At 52.6% G+C, this 15,518-nt stretch overlaps 1 protein-coding gene across 3 annotated transcripts in view; it reads right to left on the reverse strand.

Annotated features, from left to right (window-relative positions):
• Nucleotides 1–15,518, reverse strand: part of MYO1D (myosin ID) — a 155,700-nt gene that overhangs the window by 30,005 nt on the left and 110,177 nt on the right. The window contains exon 22 of one of the 3 annotated variants that reach the window (XM_064400168.1): nt 12,436–12,913. The exons of the other annotated variants lie outside the window; for them this stretch is intronic. Coding sequence (XP_064256238.1) covers nt 12,838–12,913 — 76 coding nt within the window. The 3' untranslated portion in view covers nt 12,436–12,837. Of the gene's footprint in view, nt 1–12,435; nt 12,914–15,518 lie in introns of those variants that run through there. 3 annotated transcript variants of the gene reach the window in all.

The following is a 15,518-nucleotide window of genomic DNA, read 5'->3' on the forward strand; positions in this document are numbered from 1 at the left end:
TTTCTGCTGAGGGGAGTTTGCAGAGCACTAAGCAATCTGCACACTCAGGGCTGCTCTCCACACGCTGTCCTGAGCACGTGGAGCTGAAAATGAGGGACAATGGAGCCCAAAATGAGGGACAATGGAGCTGAAAATGAGGGACAATGCCCTCCCTTGGAGCCCATGAGGATGCAGAGGGCACCCACCTCCTCCTCCTCCTCCTCCTCCTCCTCCTCCTCCTCCTCCTCCTCCTGCTCCAGGAATCCCCGGTGTGGTTCCCCATGGAACAAGGGGCTGCAGTGATGCCCCAGCCCCTTGCCCACCAAGCATTTCCACACAATTATTGTTGTCATTGTTACTGTTCAGGATTTGGAGATGAACTGATTCCATCACCAGTGTGACAGCGACTGCCTGCGATGCTGCTGCTGTTGCCATGGTGACTGTCCCTGCTCTGGGCACCCCAAAATCCCCAGCAGCCCTCCCGGGCACCCCATCACTGTGTGCTGCACAAAGGATCCCTTTTCCCCTCCTCTGCCTCAGCAGAAGCACACCTGTACCCCAGCCCTGCCATCCCTCCTGCCCCCTCTCCCATCCCGTGCTCCCTGGCTCTGCTCCAGCTGCTTCCTAGAAAGGCTGAAACAAAAGCTGCTCTGGCTGTCACAGGAGATCCCTGCAGGGCATCACCCCTGGCCCAAGTGACAGGATCACCCCCAAGGCCACCAGCAGCCACCTGACCCACTGGGCTACCTGGAGAAACATTCTGAGCTTTAACTGGCATGGCCTGTGTCTGCAGAGTGAGGAAAGCTGGTTCAAATATGCCACAACACTCAGCTTTTCTTAAAAAAACCAAACAACTGAGCACAACTTGGATTTGTGGTTACACTTAAGGGACCCTTAATTCAGTCACTTCAACCAAGCTGAGCTCCCCTGGCTGTGCTGGGATGCTGTGGCCATTCCAACACATCCCCGTGGGCAGGGGAAGGAGAAATGCTGGAATGGTTACACTGGAGAGACTGAGCTGGGCAGGACAGGCACAGGGAGGCAGGGCAGGGACACTGCAGACAGGACAGCAGGGACAGTCTGGGACAGGCAGGGACACTGCAGGCAGGACAGACAGAGACAGGCAGGGACAGCTGGGACAGACAGGGACACTGCAGGCAGGGCAGAAGGACAGGCAGGGACACTGCAGGCAGGGCAGAAGGACAGAAGGACAGGCAGGGACACTGCAGGCAGGGCAGAAGGACAGGCAGGGCCTGAGCCAGGCTGCAGCAGCTCCATCCCAGTCCCTGTCCAGCCCAGGTCCCGTCTCCAAGCTGAGTCAAGGCTGTGAGAGACAATTCAATACAAAATACAAAGAGCAGATCCCATCTGTAGGGGCTGATCCCTGTCCTCACACACCAGCAGAGCCAGCCCATGCCAGGCTGGAGCTCCAGAGCCTGCCAGGATGATTCCCAGAGCTCAAGGGCACGCTGGCATCTCGCTGAGTGGATTTGAGGAGCTGCTGACAGAACCATCTCCGGTGCTGGTCTCTGTGAAGTCACCATATGAGGAGGAAGTGAAACATTTGCATGAGCTAAAAATGTTTTCCTTTGCTGTGCGAGGCTGTGGAGCTGCAGCACGCCCCCTCTGCCACCCTCCTCACCACGGAAACGTCCTCTCCTGCCTGGATCATTCCTATTTGTGCTCCCAATCCCCAGGCCTGAGTCACAGCAGAACAGAACAGCCTTTCTTTGCAAAAATATATTTCCCCAACACAGGCACTTACAGGATGTGCCCGACTCCACAAACTCCCTGAATATTTTTAATGATGCTGAAAGGAATCATTAAATCTGGGGTTAGGATTAGGATGCCCTCATTCTTAATTCTCACTGTCAGGCAGGCCTTGACCTCCAGTTCCTGCTCTGTCAAGCTCAGCTGACAACACTCAGCAAACCCAGCAGGATGTGGCTGCTGTCAGCAGCTGAAATGAAAACAACCCCCAGGATTCATCAGAGGTTGCTGCTCAGGAGGGAATTTTGAGATGTGACGGGGCCTGGGGTCACTGTGCTGCTCCCTGGGGTGGTGACAGCCCTTCCCCAGCCCAGGGCAGGAGCTGGCAGCAGCCTGGCCCCAGCCTGGCTCTCTCTGCACGCTGAATTTTGGCACTCCCTGGCTGACCAGCCCCTTCCAGCACAGCAGTGCTGCAGGGCTGTTTGCTGCAGAATGCTGCTGGCCTGAGCTCCCAGAGGGATCTGTGCCTCCCTCCCAGCTCCTGGGGGAGGACCCTCTCCAAATGAATATTTAAACCCCTGGAAACCCCAGGATTGATGCCTGGGTCAGGTCTGCACTGCTGTGATTGTTATTCCAGCAGCAGATGGAGGGAGCATCCCTTCCTGCCCAAAGGCCTGTACCAGCAGCCACCTGGAGAAGCTCCTTTCCCAGCCTGATGCTGCTCCCTGCTCCTCTCCCCAGACCCTGGGTGAGCCCAGTCCTGGATGTCCCTCAGCACTGAGGAATGCCAGCCTCAGTTCCAGCCTCCTGATGGATCTGTCCTTTCCTGAGCTGCTTCTCCTCCTCCAGGCTGGGCTGCTGCCCTTCCCCAGCCTGCTGAAGCACACGAGGATTTTAGGATATTACAGCCTGTACCCAGATCCATTTTATTTCAGAAGACAAAAGGTTTTCCACTAATTTGTGCTCTCCTCCCTCCTCACTCTCATCCTGTTTCAGCCTCATCTGAAGACCACGTTACACAAAAGCAGGGGACTGAAGGCAGAGTGTGAGGTGCTTTGTGTTGAATGCTGCTGTGTTTAATTGCCTGCATCCCAGGGATCAAAGAGGCTGCACTGGGAAATCCAGGAGGCAGCAAGCAAGCGTCAGTGTAATTTGATGGCTGACTTTCTGCTCATTAACCCAATTCCTTTGAACTCAAGCAGGAGATGCAGTAACACATCACTGGCAACCAAGCTCCAAGGGATGCCAAAAGGGATGAGTAGTCCCCAGTGAGCTGGAGAGGGTTGAGCTGATGATGTTGGAATTTCCCAGCCTACATGGAGGAAAATTTCAGGAGTGCTGATCCTGTGTCAGTCTGTCCAAGAGACTGCTGACATGGGAAACTTCACACCATCTCTACATTGCAGGCACTCTCTTTGCATCCCCCCCTCTTTCCTTGGAAAAGATCTTGTGAATTTGATAATTTATTTACAGATTTATTGGTATTCTGTATCCTCACCTAGAAAAAGGCTGGAGAGGAACATTTCACAAGGGCCTGAAGAGACAGGACAAGGGGGAATGACTTCCCTCTGCCAGAGTGCAGGGTTAGATGGATATTGGGAAGGAATTGTTCCCTGTGAGGATGGGGACATGTCCTGCCACAGGTGCCCAGAGAAGCTGTGGCTGCCCCTGAATACCTGGCAGTGTCCAAGGCCAGGGCTTGGAGAAGTCTGGGATAGTGGAAGGTGTCCCTGCCCATGGCAGGGGGTGGAACTGGGTGATCCTTAAGGTCCCTCCCCACTCAAACCATTCCAACACCCTGCTCAAAAGTGATTTCTGAATCACTGCAGAACTGGCCCCACTGCTCTCTGTGCCTCAGAGCGAGCACATGGCACTGGAATTGTGCAGAAACCTCCTCCCTGCCTCCCTGTCCCTGTGTGCCTCTGGGCTGAACTGTATAACACAGACCAGCAGGAACCCACGGTGGTGACAACTGTCCTGCATTCTGGGAAAAGAAATGGCATCAGAGATTGGTCTTCAAGTCCAAGATAATTTAATTATGAAATCCCAGAGTGGTTTGGGTTTGAAAGGCACCTTAAAGATCATCCATTCCCACTCCATGCTGTGAGCAGGGACACTTTCCTCTATCCCAGGCTGCTCCAAGCCCCATCCAGCCTGGCCTTGCACACTTCCAGATGGGCAGCTGTCACTTGGCATGACCTGGCCTGGAGCTGCAGGATGAGAGCTGGCCTGGCTCACTCCTCATGATCAGTGGCCAGTCTGGGATGCCAGTGGGAAGGGGGCATGCAGGGAGGTGTGGCTGAATGAAGGCATTTTCCTTTCAACCACTCTGCAGAAAAACTCCTCTTTATTTCCCTGTTTGAAGTTCATGACTTGGCTACACCAGCAGAGCTGCTCTGCACAACCCCCTGCCCACACCTGAGGGCAGAGCAGAGCCCACTCCCCACTGCAGCAGCAGCAGAGCTCCCAGGGCCCTGCCAGCACTGGGGCTGGGCTGACACAGAACACAGAACACAGGAAAAAACAGGGCTCATTAGCACTGAGAGTGCCTCAGACCTGGAGAAAGGGCACTCACACTTCAGGGATCTCATTTGCTTCTTTCCTCACCTTCATTTCATCACCTGCCACCTCTTCTTTGCTTGTTACCTCTATTTAAAAATCTGTACAGGCCCTGCCTAAACATCCCTTGTGCTTCCCTTGCAGGGCTTGCAGAGGCTGCCTTGGGACTTGAGGCATATTCAGGGATATTCCAGCTGGGCAAGTACCTTGAAAAAGCAGTTCTGAGTGTGCTGGGAACAAAACAAGGCGGATGACAGGGCTTTAGGTGAATCAAGGGAAGCCAGCCCAGCAGGGCCTGGTGCAGCAGGGCACACCTCAAAGGAGCCAGGGCGAGGCTGCCACCCCACAGAGCTCCAGGCAGGTCCTTCACTCACTGTCCTCACACTGAAACCCCCCCCCACATGCCTGTCTAGACACAAAGAACTCCAGATTAAATAAACCTGGAACCACCAAAACCCATGGAGGCACCAGTTCAGGAAGGCTCAGACTAAAGACAAACTTTCCCAGGAATTGCTCTCACCAAAGGGTGGGAAAGGCACAAAGGGACCAAAGCTGGGCTGAGAAAAGACTTTTATCCAGAGCCAGCTGCACTGGCAGAGCTTTTTGGAGAGAGGGAGTGAGATGTGGGGTTCAACACCTGTCCTCAGAGTTAGAGGGCACGAGGAGATGGGTGAGGGATGGATCTGGGAGGGGTGGATGTTCTCTTCTCAACAGGGTGCCTCCACCCCACAGCTTCAAGCTCCCCTGACATTTACACCTGCTAAGTCACTTGGAATCCCAGCCTGGAGCCCAGTCCCCGTCAGATCTCTGCTCTGAGAAAAGGAGATAAGCTGTGAGTGACAGGATCTTCAAAGCACAGAGAAAACTGCAGTAACCTGAGGCCTAATGGGCAGGAATTCAGTTTAACCCCTGGGAATTCACCCTGAGACTGCCCCAAAAGTCAAGGGCAGCTACAAGCTGGTGAGGGCTCCAGCTGGGAGCAGGATTCTGCAGTGGATTCACAGCCTGGGACAGGAGGTGATCTTTATTAAGTGCAGAGGAAAGTCAAGAACTTTCCCCTGGAAAATTTGTGGTTAAAAATAAGCTCTTGGTAAAAACCACGAAGCTGATGCACACTTAACCTCTGTCACCCCAAACTTCCTCTGCTGGTGGTTGATATTTGGGACTGAAGGTAGAAACATAATTCTGTTTTCTGAAAACAGAGGTGCATTTCAGCCTGGTTCCCTCTGCTGTCCCCACTCCACCCCCAAATCTCACAGGCAGGAGAGCATTAATAAATAAATCAATGTAAAATGAGTTCCAGGATACCTGAATAAAGCCCTCTCTGGGGGAAGGCAGATCAAACCCAGCCTGTGGCTCTGCCTGGCTCCTGTCACACGTGGATTTCTCTGCACTGACCACGGAATGCAAATGCACCAAATGCCTGGGAAGCTCCAGTGGGAGGGCAGCAGGGAGAGGAATCAGCTGCTGTGCCAAGGGTGGTTTTTAGAAGAAAAGGACCCAAACCTCAGGCAAGGTGCTTCCATCCATCCCCTGCTGCTGGGAGTGAGGGATGCTCTGCTGGAGAGCAAAAAAAATCCAACCCCAACCTGCCCCGTGCCTTTTCCAGACTTGCATCTGAATCCCTCCTCTCCTTACTCAAATCCAGCCCTGACCCAGGACTGAAGATGTTTTTCTCTGGGTTAATAAGCTTTGCAGTTGGAAGTGAATTGATTTCCAAGCTTTCAAGGCTCCTGGTGTGAGCAGTGCCTGACAGCCAAGTGCCCAGCTCGGGGTCAGGGGGTGTCTGTGGGGTCCTGCACGTTCCCACGAGCTCCCTGCACATCCCTGCTGTCCCAGAGAGGCTCAGGGACCTCCCCAGCAGTGACAGAGCAGAACAGGAGCTAGGACAGAAGATCACTAAACCTCTCAGGGATATCCTTCCTGCCTGCAGCCTGCCTGTACTGAGCTAAACGGGGTTGAATTCTTTAACCAAACCTGGAGGAACTTGCCTGACCAGGGAACAAACTAAGGTGACAGGCAGACAGCTTTTATCTCTGACTTTTAGAAAGCCAAGCACACCAAAGCCCAGAACTAGGTCAGTGGTGGCCATCCTGCCCTTTCCCACTCCATTTTTAGCTCCAGCTACAACCACAACACAACATTGCTACGAGCTACAGGAGATGTGTGATCACAACTGACATGAGGCTTGCATGACCCTCCACGAGGAATCCAGCACCCCAGGGAGGTCATGGACACCGGGCCAGCAGCACTGACCCCTCTGTGTTCAGTCATTTATTTTGCTGCTTTTCTCCACATAAATGTGAACAAAACCCTCCTCTAATCCTGTGGGCAAGATTGTGGAATGGTTTGGGTGGGAAAGGACCTCAAAGCCCATCCAGTGCCACCCGTGCCATGGCAGGGACACCTTCCACTGTCCCAGGCTACTCCAGCCCTGTTCAACCTGGCCTTGGGCACTGCCAGGGATCCAGGGCAGCCCCAGCTGCTCTGGGCACCCTGTGCCAGGGGATTCATCCCCACAGGAATGAATTCCCCCCAGTATCCCATCCATCCCTGTCCTCTGGCAGGGGGAAGCCATTCCCTGTGTCCTGCCAATCCAAAGTCCCTCCAGCCCAGCTGAGCAGGGCTGGGTCAGGAGCACCAAGGTCATTCTGAGATTTGCCCATGGGAGGATGAGGCAGCTTAGGCCTGGCAGTGCCACCTAAAGGAGGTGGAACAGTTTGGGGAGTAACCTCAAAGTCATCAATCACAGCAGGTGCCTCAGATTTCATGAATACAAAAGCCCTTCCAATTTATTCAAAGGAAATAATGTGGCCACAGCCCAGACAGGAATAACAGTGATGAGCCAGCCTGGCTCACCTCAGTGTGTCACCAAGGTCTGTCACTCCTGGAACCCACTGACACCACTCCTCTTTGTGCCACAGGGCTCCCCAGGCTGGCACCAAACAAGCCTGTCTGGCTGCTGGGGCGGCTCAGGCTGGCAGTGCTGCATGGTTGGCTCTTCTGGAGCAAAGGAGGCTCAGGGGGCCCTTGTGGCTCTGCACAGCTCCTGACAGGAGGGGACAGCCGGGGGGTCGGGCTGTGCTCCAGGGAACAGGGACAGGAGCAGAGGGAACAGCTCAGGCTGGGCCAGGGCAGGCTCAGGGTGGATTTGGGGAAAATTTGTTCGTACAGAGGGTTGCCCAGTCCTGGCACAGCCGTCCAGGGCAGGGGTGGAGTCCTCATCCCTGGAGGGGTTTAAAAGCCCTGTGGATGTGGCACTTGGGGCAGGGGTCAGTGGTGGCCCTGGCAGTGCTGGGGGAATGGCTGCACTCACCCTCAGAGGGCTTTTCCAACCCTGAGGATTCTATCATTCTGTGGTGAGCCCCCTCAGGCTGAAGCCCCCAGCAGAGAGGAGCCACCAGCACTGACCCCTCCCCCTGCAGCTCCTCAGGTCCCTCCCAGCAGTGGGAGACGCTGTCACTGTCACTGTGAGGTGACACATCCCAACACCTCCAGCTGCAGGGGGCGTGAGCCACACCAGGCACTCCCTGAGTCACTCAGGTGTGAGGGCTGCACCGCTCAGCTTCCTCCTAAGCTCACTCTCTGCCAAACTGTTTTCTGCCCTGTTCCAGCTCATCCTCATCCTTCTTGTCCTTCAGGACTCTCCTGGCCAATGTGCAGGGTACAGCACCAGTGGAGCTGCCAGTGAGGCACAAGAGGACTATTAACATTCAAAAGTCTTCATAGAATTCCTTATTATAAAGCAAATTAACTCCAGCCTGAGCCAAACCCAGTCCTGAGGACCAGCTGGGCAAAGACGTCCCTCACACTGCAGATGTACAACTCAGGCAAAGCCAGGCAGGGATGAAGGCTCTGGGAACTGGCACTCCTATCCCACCTGGCCCAAAGTGGGACCTGCTCAGCTGCTGGAGACATCTCCTGCTCCGGTTTGGAGGTGGATGTGGAATGAGGGTCCTGAACACAGAGCTGTGATGGCATTTCAGACACCCATTGTCCCCAGCTGTCACTGCAGAGGGGCAGGAGGCTCCTGCAGGTCCCACCTACAGCCCTGGGCAGATTCCTGACACACCACAAGGGATCTAAAAATCACCTCCTCTGGTCCAAGCTACTTAAACCCCACTTCACACAAGTCATGCCTGCCTTATGTTCCCTGGCTCTGGAAAACAGGATCCTGTCCTGCCTCACTCTCCAGCTGATGCTGAGCAAGGCAAAACACAACATGTGCTGGTCTTTGAGGTGACAAATTTATGAGTAAGTGCTTTAATCACCCATTTCATTCCCTTCAAAAGTTCCTGGGAAGGAAATGTCACCACCTGAGTTTGGATGTGAACACCAAGCCCAAGTGTGTGTGGGGGGCTGGAAAGTTTGCAGCAGCCCAGGGTCACTGGGTTCCAGCACCAAAAGAGCTTTCCTTTCCTCTTTTCCACATCAAAAAAAGGCACAGGATCCACTCAGCAGATGCTGCTGGATCCTGCACATGGCTGGAGGCTCCACAGAAGCATCTTTTATGTTGAGCACGAAGAGCATCCCACGAGATGCTTTTGAGTGGAGAAAGGACTACACTGTGCTTTCCCAAAACATAAAAAACCCCAAAAAACAACTCCTGACACTCCTGCCCTGTCCCTCAGCACCCTTTCCTTTTCCACGTGGGATAATTCTTGGAGGGCTGAGGAAGGCAGTGACTGCCCAGGGGCTGAGGATGCTGAAACCCCTTGGATGGCTGAGGATTTCAGGGCTTGTCTCTTTAATCAAAACAAGCCATTTTCACCAAAAAAGCCTCACAGAGAATGATCTTTACTACCTCTCTCCCTCACTGTCAAATCTCAGGATACAGCAGCCACATAAAGCCCTGTTTCCCTGGGAAACCAAGCTAAAAATAGCAGGGCTGGCTGGGGAGACTGGGCTGGGGGTTTGGAGATTGCAGCTGCAGATGGCACCAAGCCATCCAAAGGATGGGGTCCCGTGTCCCCCTGCTGACCCTGGTGCTGAGGACCCCAGGAAATCCCTGCAGTCCCACCCTGCAGGGTGGGGAAGGACCCTCCTGCCTGGGCAGGAGAGCTCAGCCCCTGCAGCTTCCCTGGGGATGCAGCAGGACTGGGACCATCCCTTGGCCAGGCTGGAACCCCAGGCAGGGGAGGTCACCAGCAGCCTGGGGGACCTGTCCCCATGGCATGGAGGAGAGGACAGCCCAGATCCTGCTGGATCCACAGCTCAGCTTCTGCAAATCTGCTCCCATCAGCATCTCCATGAGGACAGGAGCAAAGGGACAAACCTTGTGCCAGGGGATCAGGGCTGGGGGACTGAGGGGGTCTGAGGGTGCCCAGAGCAGCTGGGGCTGCCCCTGGATCCCTGGAAGTGACCAAGGCCAGGCTGGACCAGGCCTGGTGCCCCTGGCATAATGGAAGGTGTCCCTGCCATGGCAGGGGTGGCACTGGAGGAGTTCTAAGGTCCCTTCCCACCCAAACCATTCCCTGACCCATGATCAGCACAGATTATTTTATTGCTTGGCTGCTCTCTACCTGTGCATCAAGGAAACATCAGTGTCAGAGTGCTCCATCCCTGCAGACACAAGCACAGGGTGAAGGAAGGGTCCCAAGGCCTGGTGCTAACTGGGATTTCTGGGAGGGAGCCTGGCCCTGAACATTCCCAGGAGGGTGGCACAGGGTGGAGCCACCCCCGTCAATCTCCCATAACTGCCCTTCAGGCAGCCAGCAGATGCCAGGCTGGGGTGATGCAGAGTGAAAAACACCTTTCCTTCACCAGTATCAGCTCCTCTGGGGTCACACAAGGAAAAGCACAAAGGGGAAAAAGGAATCATCTTTTGTGCATTTAATTCAGAGTCTAATTACTCAGTGTAAATTAGTCAGCTGGCTTCACCTCAGCCTTGCCATGCAACAGCCCATGAATCACAGCTCTGTTACAGGATGTATGGGGCCATTTGGATGTAAAAATGCTTTATGCAAGGCACCCTGTGCCCTGGGAATATTAATTTATACCACGGGCTCTGGTGGATGAAGTGAAATGAAAGCAGATGAGGAGATAAGACACAAGCCCTGATCAATGTCTGAAACTGAGGAACAGGCTCTGGGTGCTTTGTGAGGTGGAATCAGCCACTGGAGCTCAGCTGGGACATGTGGTGGCACTAAAACCCACTGACTGCGACCAAAATTCTCTGGACAACAACACTGTTGTGGTTTCCTTCCCCTGCTTGCTCTGTGTCCTTCTAAATATTCTGTTTACTGTTCCCAGATGAGCCCCCATGGACACAGACCTGGACAGACTATTCCTCTCTGTAACCCCAGCTTCCTCCCAGTGAGCCACATTTTGTGGCAAGAGCTTCTCTGGCAGCTCTTCCAGTCAATCCCAGTTTCTTTCTGTGGTTTGGGAGGGATGGGGGGTGAGGACTGTCATGCTTGAGAACAGCACTCACATCCCAGTTTCCCTAGGGAGCAACACCCATTCCAAAGGCTCCAAACTCACTTTACAAAGCCCAGCCACCACTGAGTTCTCCCAGCTGGAGGGGACACCGTGGCCATGGACTGAGGGGACACCAGGGGTGAGTTCCTCCTCCCAAAGCAGCACTGGGCTGTTCCCATGTTTGTGCTCCTGACCAGCTCCTCCTCCCCTCCTAGAGGAGAACTCAACATTCCTTACAGCCTCATTTGGAGCCCGAGGCTGAATGAATTTCCACAGATCCTGAGTGGTTTTACAGTGGAGCTGATTCCCTCTTGTCCTGCCTCCTCCATGATTACTGTCACCTCTGTGGGGACAGCACAGAGCAAAGTGCTGCCCTGGGAGGGGAGCACAGGGCAGAAACCCCAGAGCTGGCTGGCAGAGGGTGGCAAATGTTCCCGCAGCACCTCTCGACCCCCAGGCAGCCTGTGAAAATAACCCCCAGTGCAAGAGTGTTTGCTGAGAAAACAGGAATTATCTCAATTATCTGGAGAATTATCTGAACAGGCTGCCCAGGGCAGGGCTGGAGTCCCCATCCAGGGAGGGGTTTAAAAGCCCTGTGGATGTGGCACTTGGGGACAGGGGTCAGAGCTGGCCTTGGCACTGCTGGGGAACAGCTGCACTCAGATCTTGGAGGGCTTTTCCAACCTGAATCTGTGACCCTATGGAGTTCAAGAAGCCGAGTTTGTTATTTACACCTAAGCCCAGGGCACTGCTCTAATAACACAGCTCTTGGGTGCCAGCAAATGCAGAAGACAGGAGGCAGAGTTTATTCTATGCATTTTTATCCATGTGCTTAGGAATTCTGTTTGGATTTGAGGTCAGGGAATTCAGGAAACACAGCCTGCTCTGTGTGAGCCCAGAAGGGTTCATAGTCACCAGAAAAGAACATTTCAGGTGTGATCCCTTATCCATAGGTTCAGTGAATTGCTACATCCTGATATTCACAGAATTACAGAACCATGGAATGGTTTGGGCTGGGAGGGGCCTTAAAGCCCACCCAGTGCCACCCCTGCCATGGCAAGGACACCTCCCACTGTCCCAGGTGCTCCAAGCCCCACCCAGCCTGGCCTTGGGCACTGCCAGGGATGGGGCATAATATTCTTTGCAAAGGTACAATTAATTTACCATTCCATGGACACACTCAACCCTAAATTCACAAATTACAGCACACACAGCCCCATCCTCCCCAACCAGAGCAGTGCAGGGCACCGGGGAGTGAGCAGGAACATCCAAACCTTCCTCTAAATTAATTGGTAAAGAGGAAAACCAGAAGACTTGAGAGGTGCAATAAAAAGTTGGAGCAAGTCCAGATGAGACCACAAATATGCTCTGAGGGCTGGAGCCCCTCTGGAGCCAGGCTGGGAGAGCTGGGGGGGCTCACCTGGAGAAGCTCCAGGGAGAGCTCAGAGCCCCTTCCAGTGCCTGAAGGGGCTCAGGAGAGCTGGAGAGGGACTGGGGACAAGGCATGGAGAGACAGGGCACAGGGAGTGGCTCCCACTGCCAGAGGGCAGGGATGGATGGGAGATTGGGAATGAGGAATTGTTCCCTGTGAGGGTGGGCAGGCCCTGGCACAGGGTGCCCAGAGCAGCAGGGGCTGCCCCTGCATCCCTGGCAGTGCCCAAGAAGCAGCCTGGGTTAGTGGAAGGTGTCCCTGCCATGGCAGGAGGTGGGAATGGATGGGCTTTAAATCCCTCCCCTCTCAAACCATTCCAGGATTCCATGAATATGCAAAATGCTGATGACTTCCCATCCTGCACTGCAATCCCATTGACAACAACCCTACAAAAATGTACCAAAGCAGGTGTAAAGCGTTTGTTAAATAAATAATCACCTCTGCTAGAGTATTTGCACCAGAAAAAGAAATTATGCTCAACACAAGCCTTTGACAACACAGCTCAGACTCTCCAGGAGAAAGCTAAAAGCCTAATTTTCCTGAAAAACAAACAGAAAAATTATCAAAAGATTAAGGCATCCCATGATTTAATGGCATCACTTCAAACAATAGCTCTGCCTGCAGTCAGAGCACGAAGCAGGGAGACCAAAAATGGGAATAATACATCACAAGTGGGGGAGAAAAAGGAAGTCTAAATGATGCAATAAAAAATAAACCATGTCTTTGAGAGACTCCAGTTAAACAAGCGAGGGGCCACGTTGTGCATTCATTATCATTCCAGCAGCAATTCCCTGGAGACTCCAGCCAGCAGCACTGCAGCACACACCAGAGCAGGAGGAAAGAGCATTTTAAGTAGGTCACCAGTAAATATGATCACGATGGAGCTTTTGCTGTTGTGTTTTGTTTGCTGTCAGTCACTGGGGCCCTTAACCGAGGGAAATGCTGGAGAAGGAAAGAACTGATGGAAGAGCAGCGAGGTGGGCAGAATTCCAGGGAAAATGTGTGGCAGCCTCCTGACAGCAGCTGTGTGCTCCTGGATCAGCAGCAGCACACAGAGCAGCTCTGGCTCCCAGCATGGCTCTGGGTGCTCAGGGCAAGGATGGGGACAATGGGAAATGCAGGCTGGGATTTCAGGGCCCAGGGTTTAATGGGATCAGAGCTTTATCCTCTTTCCTTTCAGATTCTTCTCCCACCTCTCAGGACCTTTTTGCTGAAGAAATCAATGTCAAAGCACCCACACCAGTGACTGCCCAGTCCTACAGTGGGGTTTGGGGGAGGGGAGGGGAGGGGAGGGGAGGGGAGGGGAGGGAAGGGAAGGGAAGGGAAGGGAAGGGAAGGGAAGGGAAGGGAAGGGAAGGGAAGGGAAGGGAAGGGAAGGGAAGGGAAGGGAAGGGAAGGGAAGGGAAGGGAAGGGAAGGGAAGGGAAGGGAAGGGAAGGGAAGGGAAGGGAAGGGAAGGGAAGGGAAGGGAAGGGAAGGGAAGGGAAGGGAAGGGAAGGGAAGGGAAGGGAAGGGGTCCCCTGCACCCTCCAAGCCCCAGTGCTGAGGCAGCCCAGGCTGGCACTGGATCACTCCCAGCCCTGCCCTGCCCTCAGCCTGGTGCCTCAGCACTTTTCCACGTCAGAGCCTTTCAGGTGACATTTTCCACCATGGAATATTTTTTTTTTTAAGCACCTGGAAGGGATCCCAGAGCTCAGAGCCCAGCAAGGCACAGAAACTGGGAATAACACAATTCCCAGAGCTTTCCTGGGAGGGGAAGAGCAGCACCATCAGGACCCTGCCACCACATCTGGTGGGGAGAGGAGCCCAAAATCCAGCTGGCTGCTCTGAGTGGGATTTATCCCAGAATGGGAAGGGACCCTAAAGTCTATCCAGTGCCACCCCTGCCATGGCAGTGACACCTTCCACTGTCCCAGGCTGCTCCCAGCCCTGTCCAGCCTGGCCTTGGGCACTGCCAGGGATCCAGGGCAGCCCCAGCTGCTCTGGGCACTCTGTGCCAGGGCCTGCCCACCCTCACTGTAAAAAGTTTCTTTATTTGGGGGAAGAAAATTGGGTTTTCCACACCAGCACTCCCCTCCATTTTTTTCCTCTCACTTAATTCAGCACTAAACCATCCCATTTGGATAATAAATATTACACCCAGCACCCAGCTCTGGGCAGGAGCAAAGGCTCTCAGCCTGACTCCAGCAACAAAGCAGATTTACACGAAATTCACCTCAGCTCATCCTCAATGCATCTGTTTTTAAAAGGGGGAAAAAAGCAATGTTTAAGCAACAGCTAATCAAAAGTGATTTAAGGATCTGAAGGGCTGAAATGAAGCCAACACATTAAAACTCACCACGAAATTACCATAGCTGCACTTATGCAAATCTTTCTTATATTACATCAAAAACCCAACACAGCTTAATTTAGGAATTTAGCAGAGCAAAGGGGAAAGAGGAGAGCCATGGACTAAACACAGAAATTTGGGTAAAAAATGACAGCCTGGTGTAGGAGGATTTATAAGGAGAGCAACACTGCAGGCTCAGTGGATTGAGTTGATCTACTTCAGTTTTACACCAGGAACATGATTTTTTTCCAGCCTGCTTTACTGTACAAGCTTTAACTTTTAACTCACAGATTCAGTTCTGTATCTTTTGCAAAAAAAAAAAAAACCAAAAGCTCTAAAATCTGTCAAGCAATAAATGTTTTTGCCTTGTTTTTCCAATGCAGCCATGTTTAAGTTCTAATTTATTTGACCTCAGCTTCAGAAGGAATTGTTGGGAGCCAATTTTATTGCCAAATATTTAGTATCTGATTAAAAAGATCCTCAGACATTTCCAAAAATGCCAAGTCCAAAGCTCAGGGTCTTCAGCACATTCAGATTTTATCAGCGAGATCCTCCAAACATCCTGGAAAAACCCAACCCCAAATCTCCCCTCTAAGCATAATATTTGAGTTATGTGAAAAATCATTAATTAGAATCACTAAATAGACTGAAATCATTAAACAGAATAATTTTCTGGGATCCCAATGATTTCTGACAGAGCAGTCACAGAAAAGCCTTTTGGAGAACAATTCAAGTCTGAGCTCAGGAGATGCAATGAGCTGAGCCAGAAGAGAATGGGAGGAAAGGAAACTGAAAAGAGCAGTTTTGGCTCTGCTGAAGATGCCACAGAGCAAAAGAGCAGGAAAGCTTTGTAAATGTGAATTTTCATGATACTTTGTTTTATGTAAGAATGCAAAAAATGCTGGATCAAATATCTAATATATTTATCAATATCAACATTTAATATTCCCTTGAATATTAAAGAGAAAAATGCATAGCTTCCTTATTGTTTCAAACATGACCAATCTACTGATCCTCTTTATTAAATGCCCATGTCCCTAAAAATATTCAGGCCATGAAAAGCATTGCTGTCCTCATTTTTACAGAAACC

Source organism: Passer domesticus, chromosome 27 (assembly GCF_036417665.1).
Source record: "Passer domesticus isolate bPasDom1 chromosome 27, bPasDom1.hap1, whole genome shotgun sequence".
In the NCBI taxonomy this organism is placed as follows: domain Eukaryota; kingdom Metazoa; phylum Chordata; class Aves; order Passeriformes; family Passeridae; genus Passer; species Passer domesticus.